This window comes from Planococcus citri, chromosome 5, assembly GCF_950023065.1.
Source record: "Planococcus citri chromosome 5, ihPlaCitr1.1, whole genome shotgun sequence".
In the NCBI taxonomy this organism is placed as follows: Eukaryota; Metazoa; Arthropoda; class Insecta; order Hemiptera; family Pseudococcidae; genus Planococcus; species Planococcus citri.
The window spans coordinates 35,552,124-35,568,616 of record NC_088681.1 but is presented as its reverse complement, the minus strand read 5'-3'; the positions used below and the strand labels follow the sequence as shown (position 1 = coordinate 35,568,616).

The window sequence follows — 16,493 nt, the reverse complement described above, 5'->3', positions numbered from 1 at the left end:
CAATGCGGCAATGAGGCAATGACCATTGACCAAATGGACCACGGATCAGTAGGTACCACTACCAGCCTCCCAGTCCCAAGGTCCCAGCGTCCCAGCAGTCCAGCATCAGCAATTCAGCAGTTCAGCACTGACTGGTACAGTGGTACACTTCCATGGATTGTCGAAATGTCGAGAAACAGGATCGTTCACTACCGCTCCAAACGAATTCAACACGAAGTAAACTTTTCTCACCGACCAGTGCACACCTCTATATCAAATATTATTCTCTGTTGGTTCGCTTTATCAATGAAATCCAAACGTAAACACATCAAATTGATAGGGAAGGAGATGACTCAAATAAATTCTTAGAATCGTGTTTCCAATAAAAATTTGTTCGCGAAGTAATTTGGTGTTTGATTCGCTAAAATATTATTCGTTAAGGTATTCATACAAAATGAGTGGTCCCGGTCCTGATGGAGACAGTGACGATCTGAACGGATTAGTATTCCTGCAGTCACACTACATTCCGGAAGAGGTACTCTCTCTCATATTGAGTTACGTTGATCCCAAATCTTTGGTTTTTAACTGCCGACTAGTGTGTAAAATGTGGAAATACTTGATCGACGAAGATGTATGGAGAATTCTCCTTCGAACAGCCAAACAACGAAGTGTTTCTAAACTATCTTTAACAGAAAGAATGGCATTGAAGCTACCGTGGTATACTTATTACACTATTTTCAAGTTTGATCCATTTGAAACGAATTTAATCAGAAATCATTGTGGACAAAGTAAGCAGTACCTATATGTATTGTTATGACGTATATTACCTACGCATTTTTTAAAACACTTTTCGTTTCAGAAAAAATGAAGTACTGGTTCACGGGAGAAAAAATGAAGCGAGCTAAAGTTACTTCGAATGGCTGGGAAATCGAAACCGTTCCAGTGGGTTCTGATCCTTTACCTAATCATGAAGATTTCGATAATTGTACCAGCTGTTTCGTGACGTCGTATTCTAAGGTGGAAAAGTACCAAATTGTCAACTTGAAAAGTTTTGGCATCTCAACAAAAATCATGGACGAACATCAACCCACTATAATCGCTAGTGAATGGTACGTACATGCCTACTTCTTGCTTTTATTTTATATCAACGTTTGGTCTGATGTCATAGGTATGTACTATGTTGCAGGTATGCTGGTAGATTCGATTGCGGGTGTAAATATCAGATGACTGTGAGCCTTCTAGATGGAGATAAAAATGTGTTACACGAGAAGCAAAGTCCGGTACAAATAGTTCATCAATGGGAAGGCAGAGCTTGGGAAAAAGTTGGTTATTTTCTTGAAAAATAATATAATGTTTCGGTATTTATACCTAACAGTCAATTTGATTTTCATGAATTATTGCAACATTCTAGGTTGAACTTACTTTCGATGATTATGGTCCTAATGTGAGATACATCAAGTTTGATCACGAAGGAAAAGATACGCAGTTTTGGGCTGGTCATTATGGTAGTAAAATGTCTGGAGCAGTGTTGAAAATTTCATTACCAGTGCTAAAAAATTCTGATTCTGAAGAGCTGGTTTAAATCGTGATTCTGTGTGCGTTATATTTTTATATGCTTTTCAATTCCTTATGCATTTTAAATGCCTATTATTTGTGTATGCTATTGATTTTATAAAGTCATTATTGTGTAAGCATTAGTATTTTTAAGCAAATGATTTTATTTATTGGTATTTTTATCGAGTTTTTAAATTGTTACCATAAAAAAGTGTATTTTCGAAGTTTATATTCCTTATTTTAATTGTAATTAGAAGATAAAATGATGATGATAATTAGTTGTTCATTCGTAAAAATAGTATTCTACTGTTGAAAAATCGCACCGGTGTTTAATCATGGCATTTATTTACTTAACTTTAATTTTTTTTAAATCCATCTTATTCGCTCCAACATCTTGTGATTTAATTTAATCTACTTACTTCGATTCATGTCTTATAGAGCTTTGAACTTATTTAACTGTAAAGTTGTGTTGAATTCATTTTAAATATATTTTTATCATGCATTTTAATCATTTTCAAATATTATGAGGTTGGAAGGGCTAATTAGAACTGAAAATATAGACTGTATCGTCTTATAGAAAAGAATTTTTTGAACCCAAGCTAAATGAAAAGAGCATGTCCTGAAGTGAATTTTTAAAGCATTCAAAAAAGATCTTTTCAAGGGCGATTTTAAACGTTTACACTATAATTCTTTCTATTCAACTTCTACAAGTTGAGAACTAGGTATTAGTTTTGAGCCATTCTGAAGCCTCCAGCGATTTTTTAATTTTCTTCAGAAATTTTTTGTTTTTTGATCGGTGCCTTATTGAACACCATCTCAAGTGAATTTTTGACTTGTAACTCGAATTGGTGTTAAAATTTCAATCATATCGAAATTTTTTCATTTTTGAGAGGACGGATTTAGTCTTATTGTGAACCACAAAATCAAAGACAACGATGAAAAGCTCGTCTCCGACGACAGCGATATTGTCCAATTTTTGAGAGAGGGTTATGTTATGCGGGTTGTTTGAGAAGAACAAGTTGCCTACTTTGAAAAATGAAGGGGCGAACGTCACTTACCTTAGAGTAGAAAAAGTAGAACATTCAATTTGAGGGCTCACAATGTTCCCTCTTAAGACACCCTGAACTCCTGAAATGAGTTTTCTATTTCTTGCTCATTTGATATATGTATTCTGAATATTTATCTGAACAAATACAAATAGTTATAGACCGTACTACAACGAGTTTTCAAATTTAAATAAATAGACAAGAATAAAATATAGAACAAACAAAGGAGTTTCAAATACATCGGTTAACCTACACCTGGCATTCCTGGCAATTTGTATTGCAAGCTACCAAGGTTCAAAGTTGAATTAATACGAATGTAGATCAATTTATTTAGCTGCCAAGTGTGTCGCGGTTCCATTGATGTAAAACCAGGATATGCCCTCAAAAAATACCGCAACCAATTGATAATTTAATTTCGCAGCGGTGCGCTGAAATTTCGTAGGCAGAAGAGGCGACTGAAAATATGCGATATTTTATTAGTAGGTACTCGCGTACAGAGATACTCTGGTTATACGAGGAAGGGGGCGGTGAGGCGGCCGTTGAACGCGAATTAATCATTCTCGGCAGAGCCTTTTAAAATTCTCGAACATTGCACCGTCGAATATATCGCGTATAATATATCTTATGGTATATAACTAGTTTTTAACATAACTGTTGAAAATTATAAAAGGGTAAAACGTTCACCGGCATTTAAATTAAATATTCTGCAGCTAATTAATTCTACACAGGGTTCCGGATTATTGTTTCATTGTATAGAGAGAGCGTCTATATACCTCGTGTGATGTGCTCAGCTCTGCCACGTGATAGAAAGAAAGAGAGAAAGCCTGTACAAAGGGAGAGAGAGAAGCGTGGCGACGCCATATACAATACGAAAAGCAACAACGTTTATCCTTTCAGCACGAGGTTTCTGTGCATTAAGCCGATCATAATTCACTGCCGAATTTAATATTTCAAACGTAGATATACCATTTTTCGGTTTCGCGTCAAATTAATATTTTTGATGATGAGTGTAATTTGTTAGGGATTTCGTAGTTTCCGTCGATCTAAAATAAGCTACGCCGCAATCTAAGAGATTTTTGGTACGAACGATGTGGGATTTCTTTTCGTGTTCGAGTCTTTATGTAACCATGAGATGGTGGAAAATTACTATAGCAGGAGTCTAATCTCAGCAATTTTCGGTGCGGAGAGAATTGGAGAAGAGTAGGCGTTAATAAATAAATTAAATAACACTTGGATTTAGTGCGTTGTTATTTAAATGCTAATTAACAATATGGTAATTACGCTATGGTAAAAATTTTCTGTTGTTCCTTTTTCAATAGACAGCCCACTTGCGAAGAATTTACCTAAAAATAGGGGAAAACTGAGTGATTCTTATGATATCACTCAAGCAACTAATTTTGCTCTCGAACTTGAATTATTTTTGTCGAATCTTAATTAAATTCCCTTGAAACTCATCAAACTTCGATTTTTCTGAAAATTAGGTGAGATTTTTTCAGAAAGTTGGAACAGGCAAGAGGTGAAAATATTATTCTACCTAAAAATTCCAATTTTCACCAATAATTTTCAACTATTGGTTACTTCACAATTTTAAAAAAATCATTAAGAGAGAATTTGACTAGTTATAATCATGTATCTCAACCAGTAGGAACATGTTTAATCTGGTGCTCGAAAGTGTGGTCAACTTTCATTTCTGTATTTCTGGCAAATTTTCTAAAATTCAAATTCGGCAATTTGATCAAATTGAAGTATGTACTATTTAATTTGACTTATGCCCATTTATTTCGTATCCTCCGAGAACTTTAAAATAGCTCAAAAAGGCCAATAATCGATTTTGGGTTGGAAATTAAAAATGGCGTAAGTATAACCGAATCTCAATGCCTTATGCTGGAATATTCAAGAACTAGAAATTTATAGTCCAGTAATTTTAGCAAAATTTTTAGTCGAACCTCGAAAAAATTGGAGGAAAGCTGAATTTCACATTATTTGTTCAGATTGGTCTCTAAATCAACCCATCAAAAGTTGCACCCCGCAACTCTCCGGCTACCCCCGCAAGAGGTCATTAACCTTTGCCGATACAGGTTTTTAGACTATATCGCTGAAATGAAGGATCCGAGAGAAAAAGTGATTGAACTAAAATTATTTTACGTCAAATTTCCTATAAGCATGACCAATTCAGTTGAAATATATTTTTCGATTTCTTGGTGAATTTTTGAAAATCAAATTTTGGCTAAAAATGAGAAAAAAATAAAAATTTTACCAAATTGAGCTATAAAGCTGAAATTTGGGACATACCCTATTTTAGACCAGCCAAATTGATTGGTAGCGATTTCAAACCGTTTTAAGCAGTTCTGGAGCCTCCAGCATATTTTTGAAGCTTGAAATTCCCACAAAATTTCATCAAAAGTTGGAAAGTGGGAATTCACGCTGCAATCCAATTTAAACAGCTATTAAGTCGACTGCTTGGTGAGTTTGAGTCATTTTGTGGCCACCAGCAACTCATTGAAAATTCTTGGAGCCTCCAGTAGATTTTTGAAACTTGAAATTTCCACAAAATTTCATCAAAAGCAGTTGGAAAGCTAAAATTCATTCTGTAAACTAATTTAAATACGCTAGGGAGTCGACTGCAAGTGGATTTCAAGTCATTTTGGAGCCTCCAGCAGGTATTTCGATGCTCGAAATTTCCATAAAAATTTACCAAACAGAGTTGGAAATCCAAGATTCACGTACTCAAATTTCAATACGCTATCAAGTCGACTGCAGGTGAGTTCAAGTCATTTTGGAACCTCCAGCGACTTTTCAAAAATTCCTAGAGCCTCCAACAGATTTTAGAAACTTAAAATTTCATAAAAAGCAATTGGAAAGCTAAAATTCATTCCGTAAACTAATTTCAAAACGTTATAAAGTCGACTACCGGTAGATTCAAGTCGTTTTAGAGCCTCCAGCGACTTTTTGGAAATTACCGGAGCCTCCAGCAGATTTTTCAATGCTCGAAATTTTCATAAAATTTTACCAAACAGAGACACCTCATTTTTGACTATATTCTGAGGTGGATCGCAGGCAGTTTCAATCCGTTTTGGAGTCTCCGGCAGATTTTTAGTAACTTATATTTTTCAAAAAATGCCACAAAATCTATCCGAATCAACTTTTGGCTTGCCAACGCCATTTGATAAAATTTTGTAGAAATTGCAAGTTTCAAAAATTTACTGGAGGCTCCAGTAATTTCCAAAAAACTCGATGAAGGCTCCGAAACGACTTGAAATCTACTTGCAGTCGACTCCCCAGCGTATTGAAACTAGTTTACAGAATGAATTTTAGCTTTCCAACTGGTTTTGAGGAAATTTTGTGGGAATTTCAAGTTTCAAAAATGTGCCGGTGGCCCCAGAACTGCTCAAAACGGTTTGAAATCATTACCAATCAATTTGGCAGGTCTAAAATAGGGTATGTCCCAAATTTCAGCTTTATAGCTCAATTTGGTAAAATTTTGATTTTTTGCTCATTTTTAGCCAAAATTTGATTTTCAAAAATTCACCAGAAATCGAAAAATATATTTCAACATAACTGGTCATGCTTATAGGAAATTTGACGTAGAATAATTTTAGTTGAATCCTTTATGGGACATGAGTTGGTATTTTTTGTTGTGTTGGGTTTGAATTTAACTTATTTTTCTGGGATTAGAAGCTCTCCAGCCATGAAATGGCCCCCTACCCCATTTGAAAATCTCACAATGAATCTTTGGATTTTCAAAATGTTCCAAATTTCGTGTCAGCCTTTGGCTTACTTGGACCTCATGTGAGATGCTGGTTTCAAATTTCAACTTAGGTAGGTACTTTTCTAACACTAGCCTTCTGGACCTAACAATAATTTTTTATAAAATTGAATACTTTATTGTGTGACCTATGTTGCGTTGAATTTTTACGAGAGGAGCAGATTCAAACCCCCCCCCCCACCTTATATACTTACATAATTCCCTCCATAAGAAGATATTGAAAACATATGACGATAGTTTGTAAGTGCTTTGTCACAAAAATCATTAGTTATCAGTATTGCTAACTTCTTTTGATCACCTAGGTACTCCAGTTTTAAAACCCAGACATGGCAAAGGGATCATTTTAGGTACCTATTTGGAAATTTCTCCAGCATATATTTTTAACGTTGAGTAAAACGATTTTAGAAAAAATTTCAGCTCGCATCATATAAAACAAAAATACATAATCACGAACGATAACTTCTCACCAGTTTTTTCGCCTTGAGCTTTATTCATATAACTATAGGTATAATGGTACAGGGTACAGCGTAGAACGTGCCACGAAGTATAGAAGAACACTTGTTAAAAAAATACGTGATAATATTCATAATTTTTATTCATTTTTTTTTCTTTCTAATTCAGAAAATTTCCCCACAATAAGAGAGAGAAAAGCGAAAAAAAAGTAAACATTATAAGGTTAACTGAGTTTACTTAAGCGCGTCGATGAATAGGTGTAATAAATTATACCTCGGGTATAAACCAGTAATAAATTTATCTGTGATAGTAATTCTTATACGAAAGGTAAGAAGAGCGATAAATAATTTCATTCCAAATATTATCGATGACTTCCTCGGTTGTGCTGCAGGTATCTTACCTATATGCTCTATGTGTTCGGAGATAAAAACTCAGCGTGGGAACACAAGGTCTGCATTTGCGTGACCACCGTGCAGACACATTTTGTGTTACGATTCGAATCGATTATACCTATATTTCGCCTTTTTTTCTCTCTCTCTGTTGCTCTCGATTACCCCTCGCGTGCGTTTAATTTATTTCAAATACGATTTTTTTTCATTCATTTTTTTCTCTTTTGCCCCATTCACGTGTGTTTATCAATATACATAAATAACTGCAACAACTTCATCATTGGCGTACTCTGATTTTTTTTCTAAACCGTAGGCGTGTTCTTTGCGATATTCTAAGTTATTAATATTTAAATTAAGCATCTCTTTGGGTTGATTCTACATGTACATACGATAGAAGTCTACATTGTTTAGGTGTACTGTACTTTATCCGCAACAACTACACGTTGTAGTTTTTATGCTCTTCATAAATGGTCAACTCTTCCGCTCTCCATCTATCTCGCAGCCCGTGCGAAATGGATGTTCCACGCGATCATACTGAATGCGTATTATAAAACACTACGCAGGTACCCCGCCATCGAGAATATTATATTTTTAAAATCATGCTATAGAACCCATACATACATATAAATTGCATAGGTGATAAATTACTTCAAATGGTTAGTTGTTTTCCCTCTCATTTTTGCTTTTTCTTTTCTCCTTCGAGCCAATACATTTTCCTGAATAGCGTGCTCGAAAGTTTTTCTTTCTCTCTTTAGGTGAAGGCGTAATTTGACTACCTATATAAATATTCGTTTGTAATTTATTGGTTCGAGGCAGCCGAATTTGTTACACGTAGATATATACTCACCTATTTCCCTAATAGACGTATCAAACCCTATGACCTTCGTCACGTGAATTTTTCGCTAATGTTGCAGACGGCTCGCCTATGTTTTTACTGTTGTAAATTTATATGCTTCCTTTTGACCTACCATAAATTTAGATTTTCCACCACCTATTGGTTTAAATGGAATGGTATGTAATTTGACTTGGTGAAAATAATGGCAGCAGCCAAATATAGCTCAGAAATCGTCAACAATTTTAATAGCCATACTTACTATAGTCAGAAAGTCTACTCCATGATTCCAAATCATTGAAAACTATTGTTTTTTCATCATTCTTCCGTTTCTCTCGACCTTTTACGTCATCTAAGTAAGTACATACAATATAATAAAAAAATTCAGATATCTGATTTTTTTCTAACCCAATTCCTCCGAATCATTACAATCTTCCAGTTCGAAAACTCCTTTCATCCATCAACATGAGTTCTCAATAATAAATACCAATTGCCATCATAAATATAATAATTACTGGAAAAAAAACTGACTGCAAAATTCAAATATACCATAGGTATTTTCTTGTATCTTATCCTCAATGACGATTCTCTATTCAAATCTACATCCATTGAAATTGTATATTGCCATAATAAAATGGGAAAAAAATCATACACTAGAAAGAAAAACAACTCTAATGACAATATTTTCGTAAAATAAATACAACATACGAAGTTTTCAAGCCCTTCGCAGCTTATTATTTTTACTTTTTTCCTCTTTTTCTGTTTTCTGCGAGTTAACGAGCACACTGCGCTGAAAATCACCATCAATGTTTTCTCTGGAATCGGTGAAAAATTCAAAAGCGAAACTTTTCCACAAGAGCGGGAGAAATTTAATGATGACGATGAGCGTGAAGAAGAACTGAAAATGAAATGTACCGGTGAAATTACTTCGCGTCGAGATACATGTTTAAAAACTCGATGCGGGTGCTGCTGTATAGAATAGGTAGGTAGTAGGTACCTATAAGAGTAAGACGACGACTTCGCCATCATCGCGAGGGAGAAAATAACGCGCAAATAAGTCGACGACCAAACGAATGAAAACACGCGAATAATTGTGTAAGATGTCAATTGTATACACAATAGCCCTAGAAACGAAAAAAAATGGAAAGGGCCATTATGCGATGAGTGGAGAATTTTTTTAATTGGGAGTATTCTCGAAAGTTAAGTTTTCAAGTTACCATATTGTCGCAATAATTAAATTTTTGCAGTGTTGGGTAGGAGAGGGGGAGTATGGTGAATTGAGATGATATAGGTTTATAGGGTGAATCGTAAAAAAAAAGTCGAAGGATTTTGATTCAATTTTATAAAAACCATCGTTTTAAGCATTTTGGGTTTACTAAATACAAACCATGCCTACCTATTATATTGAAAAATTTCAAAATCCTACGTCTCATTGAGTTTATTCAACAATAATTTGCTGCAAAAGGTTCCATCAAATTTCAAAAAAACTTGAAAAACGACCCATTCTAGTGTCTGATGAATTGGACTTCACGTGAATTGAGTAACATACGTAAGTACTTTGTATGATTAAATAAGTATTTATGTCGAACCATTGATTTAAAAATTTCAACCGTCCCAAAAAATTTCCCAATTTTTAGCAATTTTAAAAAAAATTTAAATCACTGTTTTTTAAAGTTACGATTTTAAAAAAGTATAAGTATGGTGAGTAAAAAACTGAAATTTTTGTAAATTTTGACAATCATCAAAATTTTAATGCTTCCAATTTCCATTTTGGATAAAATAGAAATTTCCCAAAAGATTAGAAAATCTGTCAAGATTTTAAGGAAAAATGAAATGAAAACTTGAAAAGCATCTATTCAAAAAAATTACCAAATTTTAAAAATTAGATTTCCATAAATAAAAATTATAAAAAAAGAGTTCCAAAGTTGTATCTGTCTTCCTATCGGGCTTTTTAAGGTCATTGACCCTTCTCCCTGCACTCTTAAGGTCACTGACCCACCTGTCTAGCTTTCCAAGGTCATATGTCTGCCTGTCTGGCTTCTTAAAATCAAATTCGCCCGTTTGTCCGGCCCTCCCATAGTCGTCTGTATTCTTGTCTGGTATGTTATGATAATTGACCAGTCTGACTGGCTTCCTAAGGTCACTGACCCACCTGTTTCGCCTCTCATGCTCATCTATCTTCTTCCTTGTCTGGCTTCTTAAGATGATTTGATCCGTCTAGCTGGAGTTTGTGCAAGAAAGAGTCAAAAGAGTCATCGATTCGAATCCATGGCTGCGTCGATTTTTTTCGAAAGGAGTTTGAAATGTCGAGTCATTAGTGAGGTGGCTGATTTTAACTCCCAAAATGAGTTGAATCTACTGAAGAGTTGAGATTCGTTTCCAAAACGCGTTTGTCAATCCCAGAATAAGCCTTATGGCTAAATATCAAAATCTCATACTTGCTGGAGGTGTTCATCTAAAATCAGGTGGAACAGTGAATTTTCGAAAAAGACTTTTTTCAATCAATATATAAAACAAAATTTTGTTTAATTTCCCAAATCAGTTGTTATGATGCCTTCAATTTCATCAGAATTTCAAAAGTTCATGAAAAAAACTGAAAGTTTGTCAGAAGCTCAAAATTCTGTAGGAATGATGAACTTTAATGACAGGAGGTCTCCATGTTAGTCGAGAAGCTCATCTGTTTTACTAAAGAAAAAGTCTAACTTTGAAAACCTCAAATCTTTGAAAAAATAACCATTCTGGATGCAAACCACTAATTTTTTTTTTGTGACGAAAAATTGATAAATCAATTTACTCATGCATCTGAAATTTTGGTTAGGTATAGAAATTTTAAGAGTTGCTTCTTCCGAAAGTGTAAGTGTCGTTAAAATTAGAGCTAAATAAGTAGGTACTATATGCAAATTATGTATGTATACCTGTTTAAAAGATAGAGGAAAATTATGTTTAATTTTTGGGTTAAATAAAAGATTTATCCAATTAAAAAAGACGCAGGAACAGTACTCACTTGATATATTCTTATATTTTTTTCAAAAAAAGTTCAACTCATCTTAACTCTTGTCAGCTCAACTAAAATCAAAAATCTGAATAATTCTTATGTGAATACCGCCAAAAATACTTACCTAATTGCATAGGTACTCATTTTCTTACTCAAACCTATCATATTAAATATATTTAAAAGTCCATCAGTTTGAAATATCTACCTATGCCCAATTTACTTTTCCTTTCACTTTACAGCTCGACTAATTAGGTAAATACTTTTTCAATCTTCCGAAATCCATTTACAAAATTAAAATTCATTATACCTGCCTACTTTCTTAGTTGAAACATTTCACTAAAAAAACGACTAAAATTACATTGATAAAAATTTGTCAGGTGAAAACAAAATGAAAATTCTGACAGAATTGTTACCTATTGTGCCAGAATCTATCTACCTGCTTATAAGTACATGTATACAATACCTACCTGTTTTATACTTATTGGATATTTTTCATTTTAAAAAATTACGTCGACGACATTATATGTAATTAACGCATCTAGGTACCATTCAATTTCGACAGGTAGAGATACCTAATACGACAGACCCTTTCCTTACTTTTGTCACAAACTTGACGTTAAATATTTACAAAAACCGCACGTCAAAAATATTCACCCAGCAAAAAGCTCCACAAGGACAACTGAAATTAAAATTTTGTACCAGTTCCATCCATACACCTGCAGTTGTTTGCTATATTAAATTCATAACAACATCGCTGTAAGATTATTACACCAAATGAATTTTAAATGATTATCGAAGGTGATTCGAAAGTTTGCCAAGAGATAATTTTCACGTCTTGAAGTTGGAAAACCTCGTTTAATATTTTTTAATCGTCGATGTTGTACAAAGTATACATAGGTACCTAGTTCGGTTTAGGTGATTAGTCGTAGTAGAGCTTATTGACTTAGTTTATAATTATCTTCAATAAGTTATTTTTCATGCGACGAAAAGCTATTAAGTTTCCGTTGATGGATACATATGAGTAAATAAAAGCCGAATGCTCGGATTAATTGCTTAAATAATAATTGCATTTTTAAACCAGACATTTGGGTATTTAAAACGTCGACTTGAGAGATTGATCGTTGTATGTATAGTGATTGGTCTGTCGTTACACGAGATTTTTTGACGGTATTCAAAATGGAAAAAATCATATTTTTCGTCGTATGCTCGTTGGCTGTATTCGAGGTAAGGTATTATCACACATCTTTGAAATTATATAATTAAAAATATAGTTAGTTAATTTGATTTAGCTCTTTTGATGCTTTCTAACTGAAACGTGGTGTAATTTAGGGATACGTGGCTGACGCTCAGCTCAATATAGACACCGTCAACCCAACTGATGAAATACCCATAACTGAGCGAGCTGAATTACAAATCATTAATCTCTGCACCGAGGTACCATCGATGTACGAACAATTGGTAGAATCCTTCAACGGTGAAAGTTCGTCGCCTATGCCAGATCCCCAACAATTACAACAATTCGAAGATAAATTGAAAGCTAAAACCGAAGAATTGAGGCAATACGTATCCAAATACGACCAAAGTGTTTCAGCCACTGATCCGGATGCGCAAACCATGCAAAATTTAATGTCTTCCGCCGTAGACGAGCTTGTGCAGTCGATTACCAAGATCAATGACGATTTTAATACGGAAATTACCCAAACCAGCGAGTCTGTGGCTGCTGGAGTTGATAAACGTCCTGAACTCATGCAACAGTATGTCAGACCAGCTATGGTGAAATTTGAGGAATTCTGCTTGCTACAGACGAAAGATATATTGAAGAATATTTTGCAAGATTACGAAGCGACTTTATTATCGTAGTTTGGCTCTGGGTTTTAACAAGCCGTCTCGTATATTAGATTTATATGCTAAATCGTGTTCGATGATAGACGTAGAAATTTTGTTTATTTTATGGAATACGATTATTCTCGAAATATATTTATAATGGTTATTTAGATGTTCGAGCTATTGCAATTATTTCGTCTATATACATACGAGAGGAACCACAAACGCGACGTTATGGAGAGTTTTAAGCATATTGCCTATATCGGTTGCGGTATTTTCAGCCAAATTTTATTACCGCAGTTTCGACTTATGGACGTACTACGAGTATATTACGTATTTCATGAATTTCTGGTCGACGTATTTTATGACAGGAAAATTTGCTCGAATTTTCAAATCGTCTTTAGTAGGTTTCGTATTTTTTACTAGACGAACTTTTTTGTTGAAAAATGTTATCAACTCTGAGTAAGTATTGAAGGGGTAGGTAGATAAGTACAGTAAAATGCTGAGATTTCGTGTTCGAGTCAATCGCAGTCTTATTCATTTTCGATCTGGGTGCCTTCTTCCAAGATTTTTCTTATGATTTTCCTAATCACCGTGAATTTTTTAAGCATTAAATTGATTTTATTTTTTTCAGTGAAAAACGCAAAATTTTAATAGATTGAAGTAGGCACTTTTCTACTTACGAAGCTGAAGTAGGTACTTATAGGATTGAGTTTGTAAGTAGTGCTGAATTTTGTTTGGATCCCTCTTATAGAATTTTTTGAAAACTGGACATCTCAAAAATGTCCTGAAGGCACCGCTATCATTCGATTTGTATAAGATCAAATTAAAAATAGAATAAGTGTACATAAATTTTTCACTTTTTACCCCACAACTTGATTATTTTGAGTGGAAATTATTGTTTTTGGCGAAAGTGCTTTTTCCTGACAAACTTATGGATTTTTCAACATTTTTAAAGTCAAAATTCCATCCAAACTTTTACAAGAATTTGGTGACATTTTCTCGGAAATAGGCCAAGATTATTTTTATAAAATCAGTAGGTTAAGATTTTATCAAAATAGAAAATCGAAAAATCTGTGCAAAATTTTCCTAGCAATGTCTCCTTTTTGAAATTGAAAAAAAAAATCTTGGAGGACTCACCCATTTGGAATCAGAAAGAATCACTAAAAGATCAGGAACTTCTCATTTCGACTGTTTTTTTTTTACGAATTCAAAAAAATTTCTTTGATTTGAGATTCATCTGGGAATTTGAGAGATTTTAATGTTTTTTGGATGTTCTTGGTACATCATTTGAGAACATTTCTGAAACTTTTTCTCGTATTTTATGATTTTTTGGGTGTTTTTTACATCATTTTAATACTTTTTCAAAAAAGTTTCGTGCATTTTGGAAAATTTTACTGAAATTTCATCACTTTTTGGTAATGTTAATTGAACAATGATTTCAAAATTTTTTTAAAGAAAGTTTTTGCATCATATTTTGGCACATTTTTAATACCTACATCTTGCTTTTTTGAAAGTTTTACTGAAATTTTCGCTGATTAGCAGTGATTTCAATGTTTTATTTTCGAGAGTATTTTTTATAACATGTCAATATGTTTCTAAGATTTTTTCTTGAATTTTTTGTAATTCCGGAAAATTTTCATTATTTTTCGTTGATTTAAAGTGAGTTTAATGCTTTTTTTTTGTTTTTTGTTTTTTTTTTGAATGATGATTATTTTTTCAAGTGAAGAAAAAAGAGAAAAAAAATACAAAGAAATAAAGAAAGAAAAACAGTCCATTTCAAAAACAAAAAACAAAAAATTACAAAATTATACTTACTTTGTTATATTTCAAATTTAAAAATCCATTTATACTCGTAGGTATGTATGTATTAAAGTTTTCATCTATGTGTAGGTACTTTTAATTTGATAACTTTTTGTGCGTTTTACCTAAACGATACAATTCTAAATGAAATCGGTGTTCATTCAAAACAAATAATCAATGATTACCTACGAGAAATCAACAGTTATCCACCGAAACGTGAAACAATTTCATATCGAAATAAAAATTGGTAAAATTTTTGCAATCTCCATGGATTTTTCAACTTTTAAAGAGAAAAGTGAACACTCACAGTAAATACTTTTGAAATTCAAATTCAACGAAACTTTTCCTAGTAGATAGAGGTGTGGAATTTTCAAAAAATTTCCAATCATTATAAAATACACCTACTCGAGAAATTCTTACAACTTCGAAGCAAAAATATTTTAAATCCGTAGCCGAACAAAATGAAAAAATTTATCCAAAAAAAAAAATCATTTCACAAGAAAGACCTTCTAAACGATTTATTTTTACGAGTAAAGTTCACTTTTGCACTTTGAGCTAAAATTGAATAAAGTTTAGCTATAAAAAGAGCACTCGTATCATCTCATAGTTCAAGTCTAGGTACTCTTTTTTTTTTTACCAGTCTCGACTATTTTTTTTCCAAAATACTCGACAAACTATAGGTACGTGAAAACTTTAAACTGACAGATTGCGCGCTATCTAGTTTTTCAGTTTGGGTGTGAAGATGAAGGAAAAAAGCTCGGGCGATATTAAATTATGTTGCCAAGATAAGACCTTAAGTTCTATTTCCTCGAGTTCCGGGATGCGTGCGTATTTTTTTATCAATGTTTAACGTTAACTAGATGTAGGTACTTTCGAGAACATTAATTTAAAATTTTCACGTTGAATTTTTCATGGTAGAAAATCTGCTGATGCTTTAGCGCGACATGGGAGAAGTTAAACGTTATTCGTAAGTAGGGTTTTTTTCTCCATCTTCTTCTCGCCGCACCACGTTCTTTGGCTGCAAAAATAATTAATCTACGTTGAGTCAAGGTTTATGTATATGAAGGAAGTAGCAGGAAAGAAACGATGCTAAAACTCAATATTTTTTTCGGTATTAGCGAATATAATAAGACTAAGATAATACCTTCGTATTTTACAATTAATTTTATTAAAAAAATAAGGGGTTGATGTTTGAATGGAAGTTGATGCGCGCAGGAGGTCTTTATCTTCGCCACAAACGCAATCTTTTCTTTTTGAAATTAATTTTTTTTGGGCCCCTTCGGCGCGCCCGATGTGCGGTTTATATTAAATGCCAAAGCTAATGATAATAAATAGTTGCAGAGTGTGGTTTTACTCCTCAACTGTTACCGTTTGTGTCGCCTTCGTCGTTGTACGAGTATGACGAATAACTCGAATCGACGATGTAATAATTGCGAATAAAATGCATGTATTTTTCGTTCATCGCTGGCTATCGAAATGAGGGTTACTTTGCCATGTGGAATACATTAGATGGCGAGATTCTCTCTCGTTAATGATGGTATTGTATTGTAGAATATTTGAACGAGCTTTTTGTCCCGACTTGGAATAATATCGCAAAGGGAGTAGAAATCTCTCATATACCAATGAGATTTCATCATCATTGTTGGATTATCGTAAAACCCTCGAGTTTAGTATATACCTACCCAAGAATAAGTATTATAAGAAAACATCTCATCGTACATCGTAGATTTGTAGCTTATTAAACTTTCATTTGAAATTTCTAAATAACTTTTTGGTTCGGACGTTTCACTAGAACAATAAACTTTCACAACGTTTCAACAAACACAAAAAAATAAAACTCGTAACGAAAAAC

The 16,493-nt window shown here is 33.5% G+C and overlaps 2 protein-coding genes across 2 annotated transcripts; both read left to right on the top strand.

Annotated features, from left to right (window-relative positions):
* The first annotated feature begins 280 nt into the window (after positions 1-280).
* LOC135847671 (F-box only protein 6-like) lies at positions 281-2,041 on the top strand. The gene is made up of 4 exons (XM_065367327.1): positions 281-767; positions 839-1,088; positions 1,166-1,301; positions 1,391-2,041. The coding sequence occupies exons 1-4, from the start codon at positions 434-436 to the stop codon at positions 1,559-1,561; spliced, it is 891 nt and encodes a 296-aa protein (XP_065223399.1). The 5' UTR covers positions 281-433; the 3' UTR covers positions 1,562-2,041.
* Positions 2,042-11,901: 9,860 nt separating this feature from the next.
* LOC135848170 (uncharacterized) lies at positions 11,902-13,008 on the top strand. The gene is made up of 2 exons (XM_065367983.1): positions 11,902-12,238; positions 12,344-13,008. Exons 1-2 carry the CDS (start codon positions 12,140-12,142, stop codon positions 12,872-12,874), a joined length of 630 nt encoding a protein of 209 aa, XP_065224055.1. The 5' UTR covers positions 11,902-12,139; the 3' UTR covers positions 12,875-13,008.
* The last annotated feature ends 3,485 nt before the right edge of the window (positions 13,009-16,493 follow it).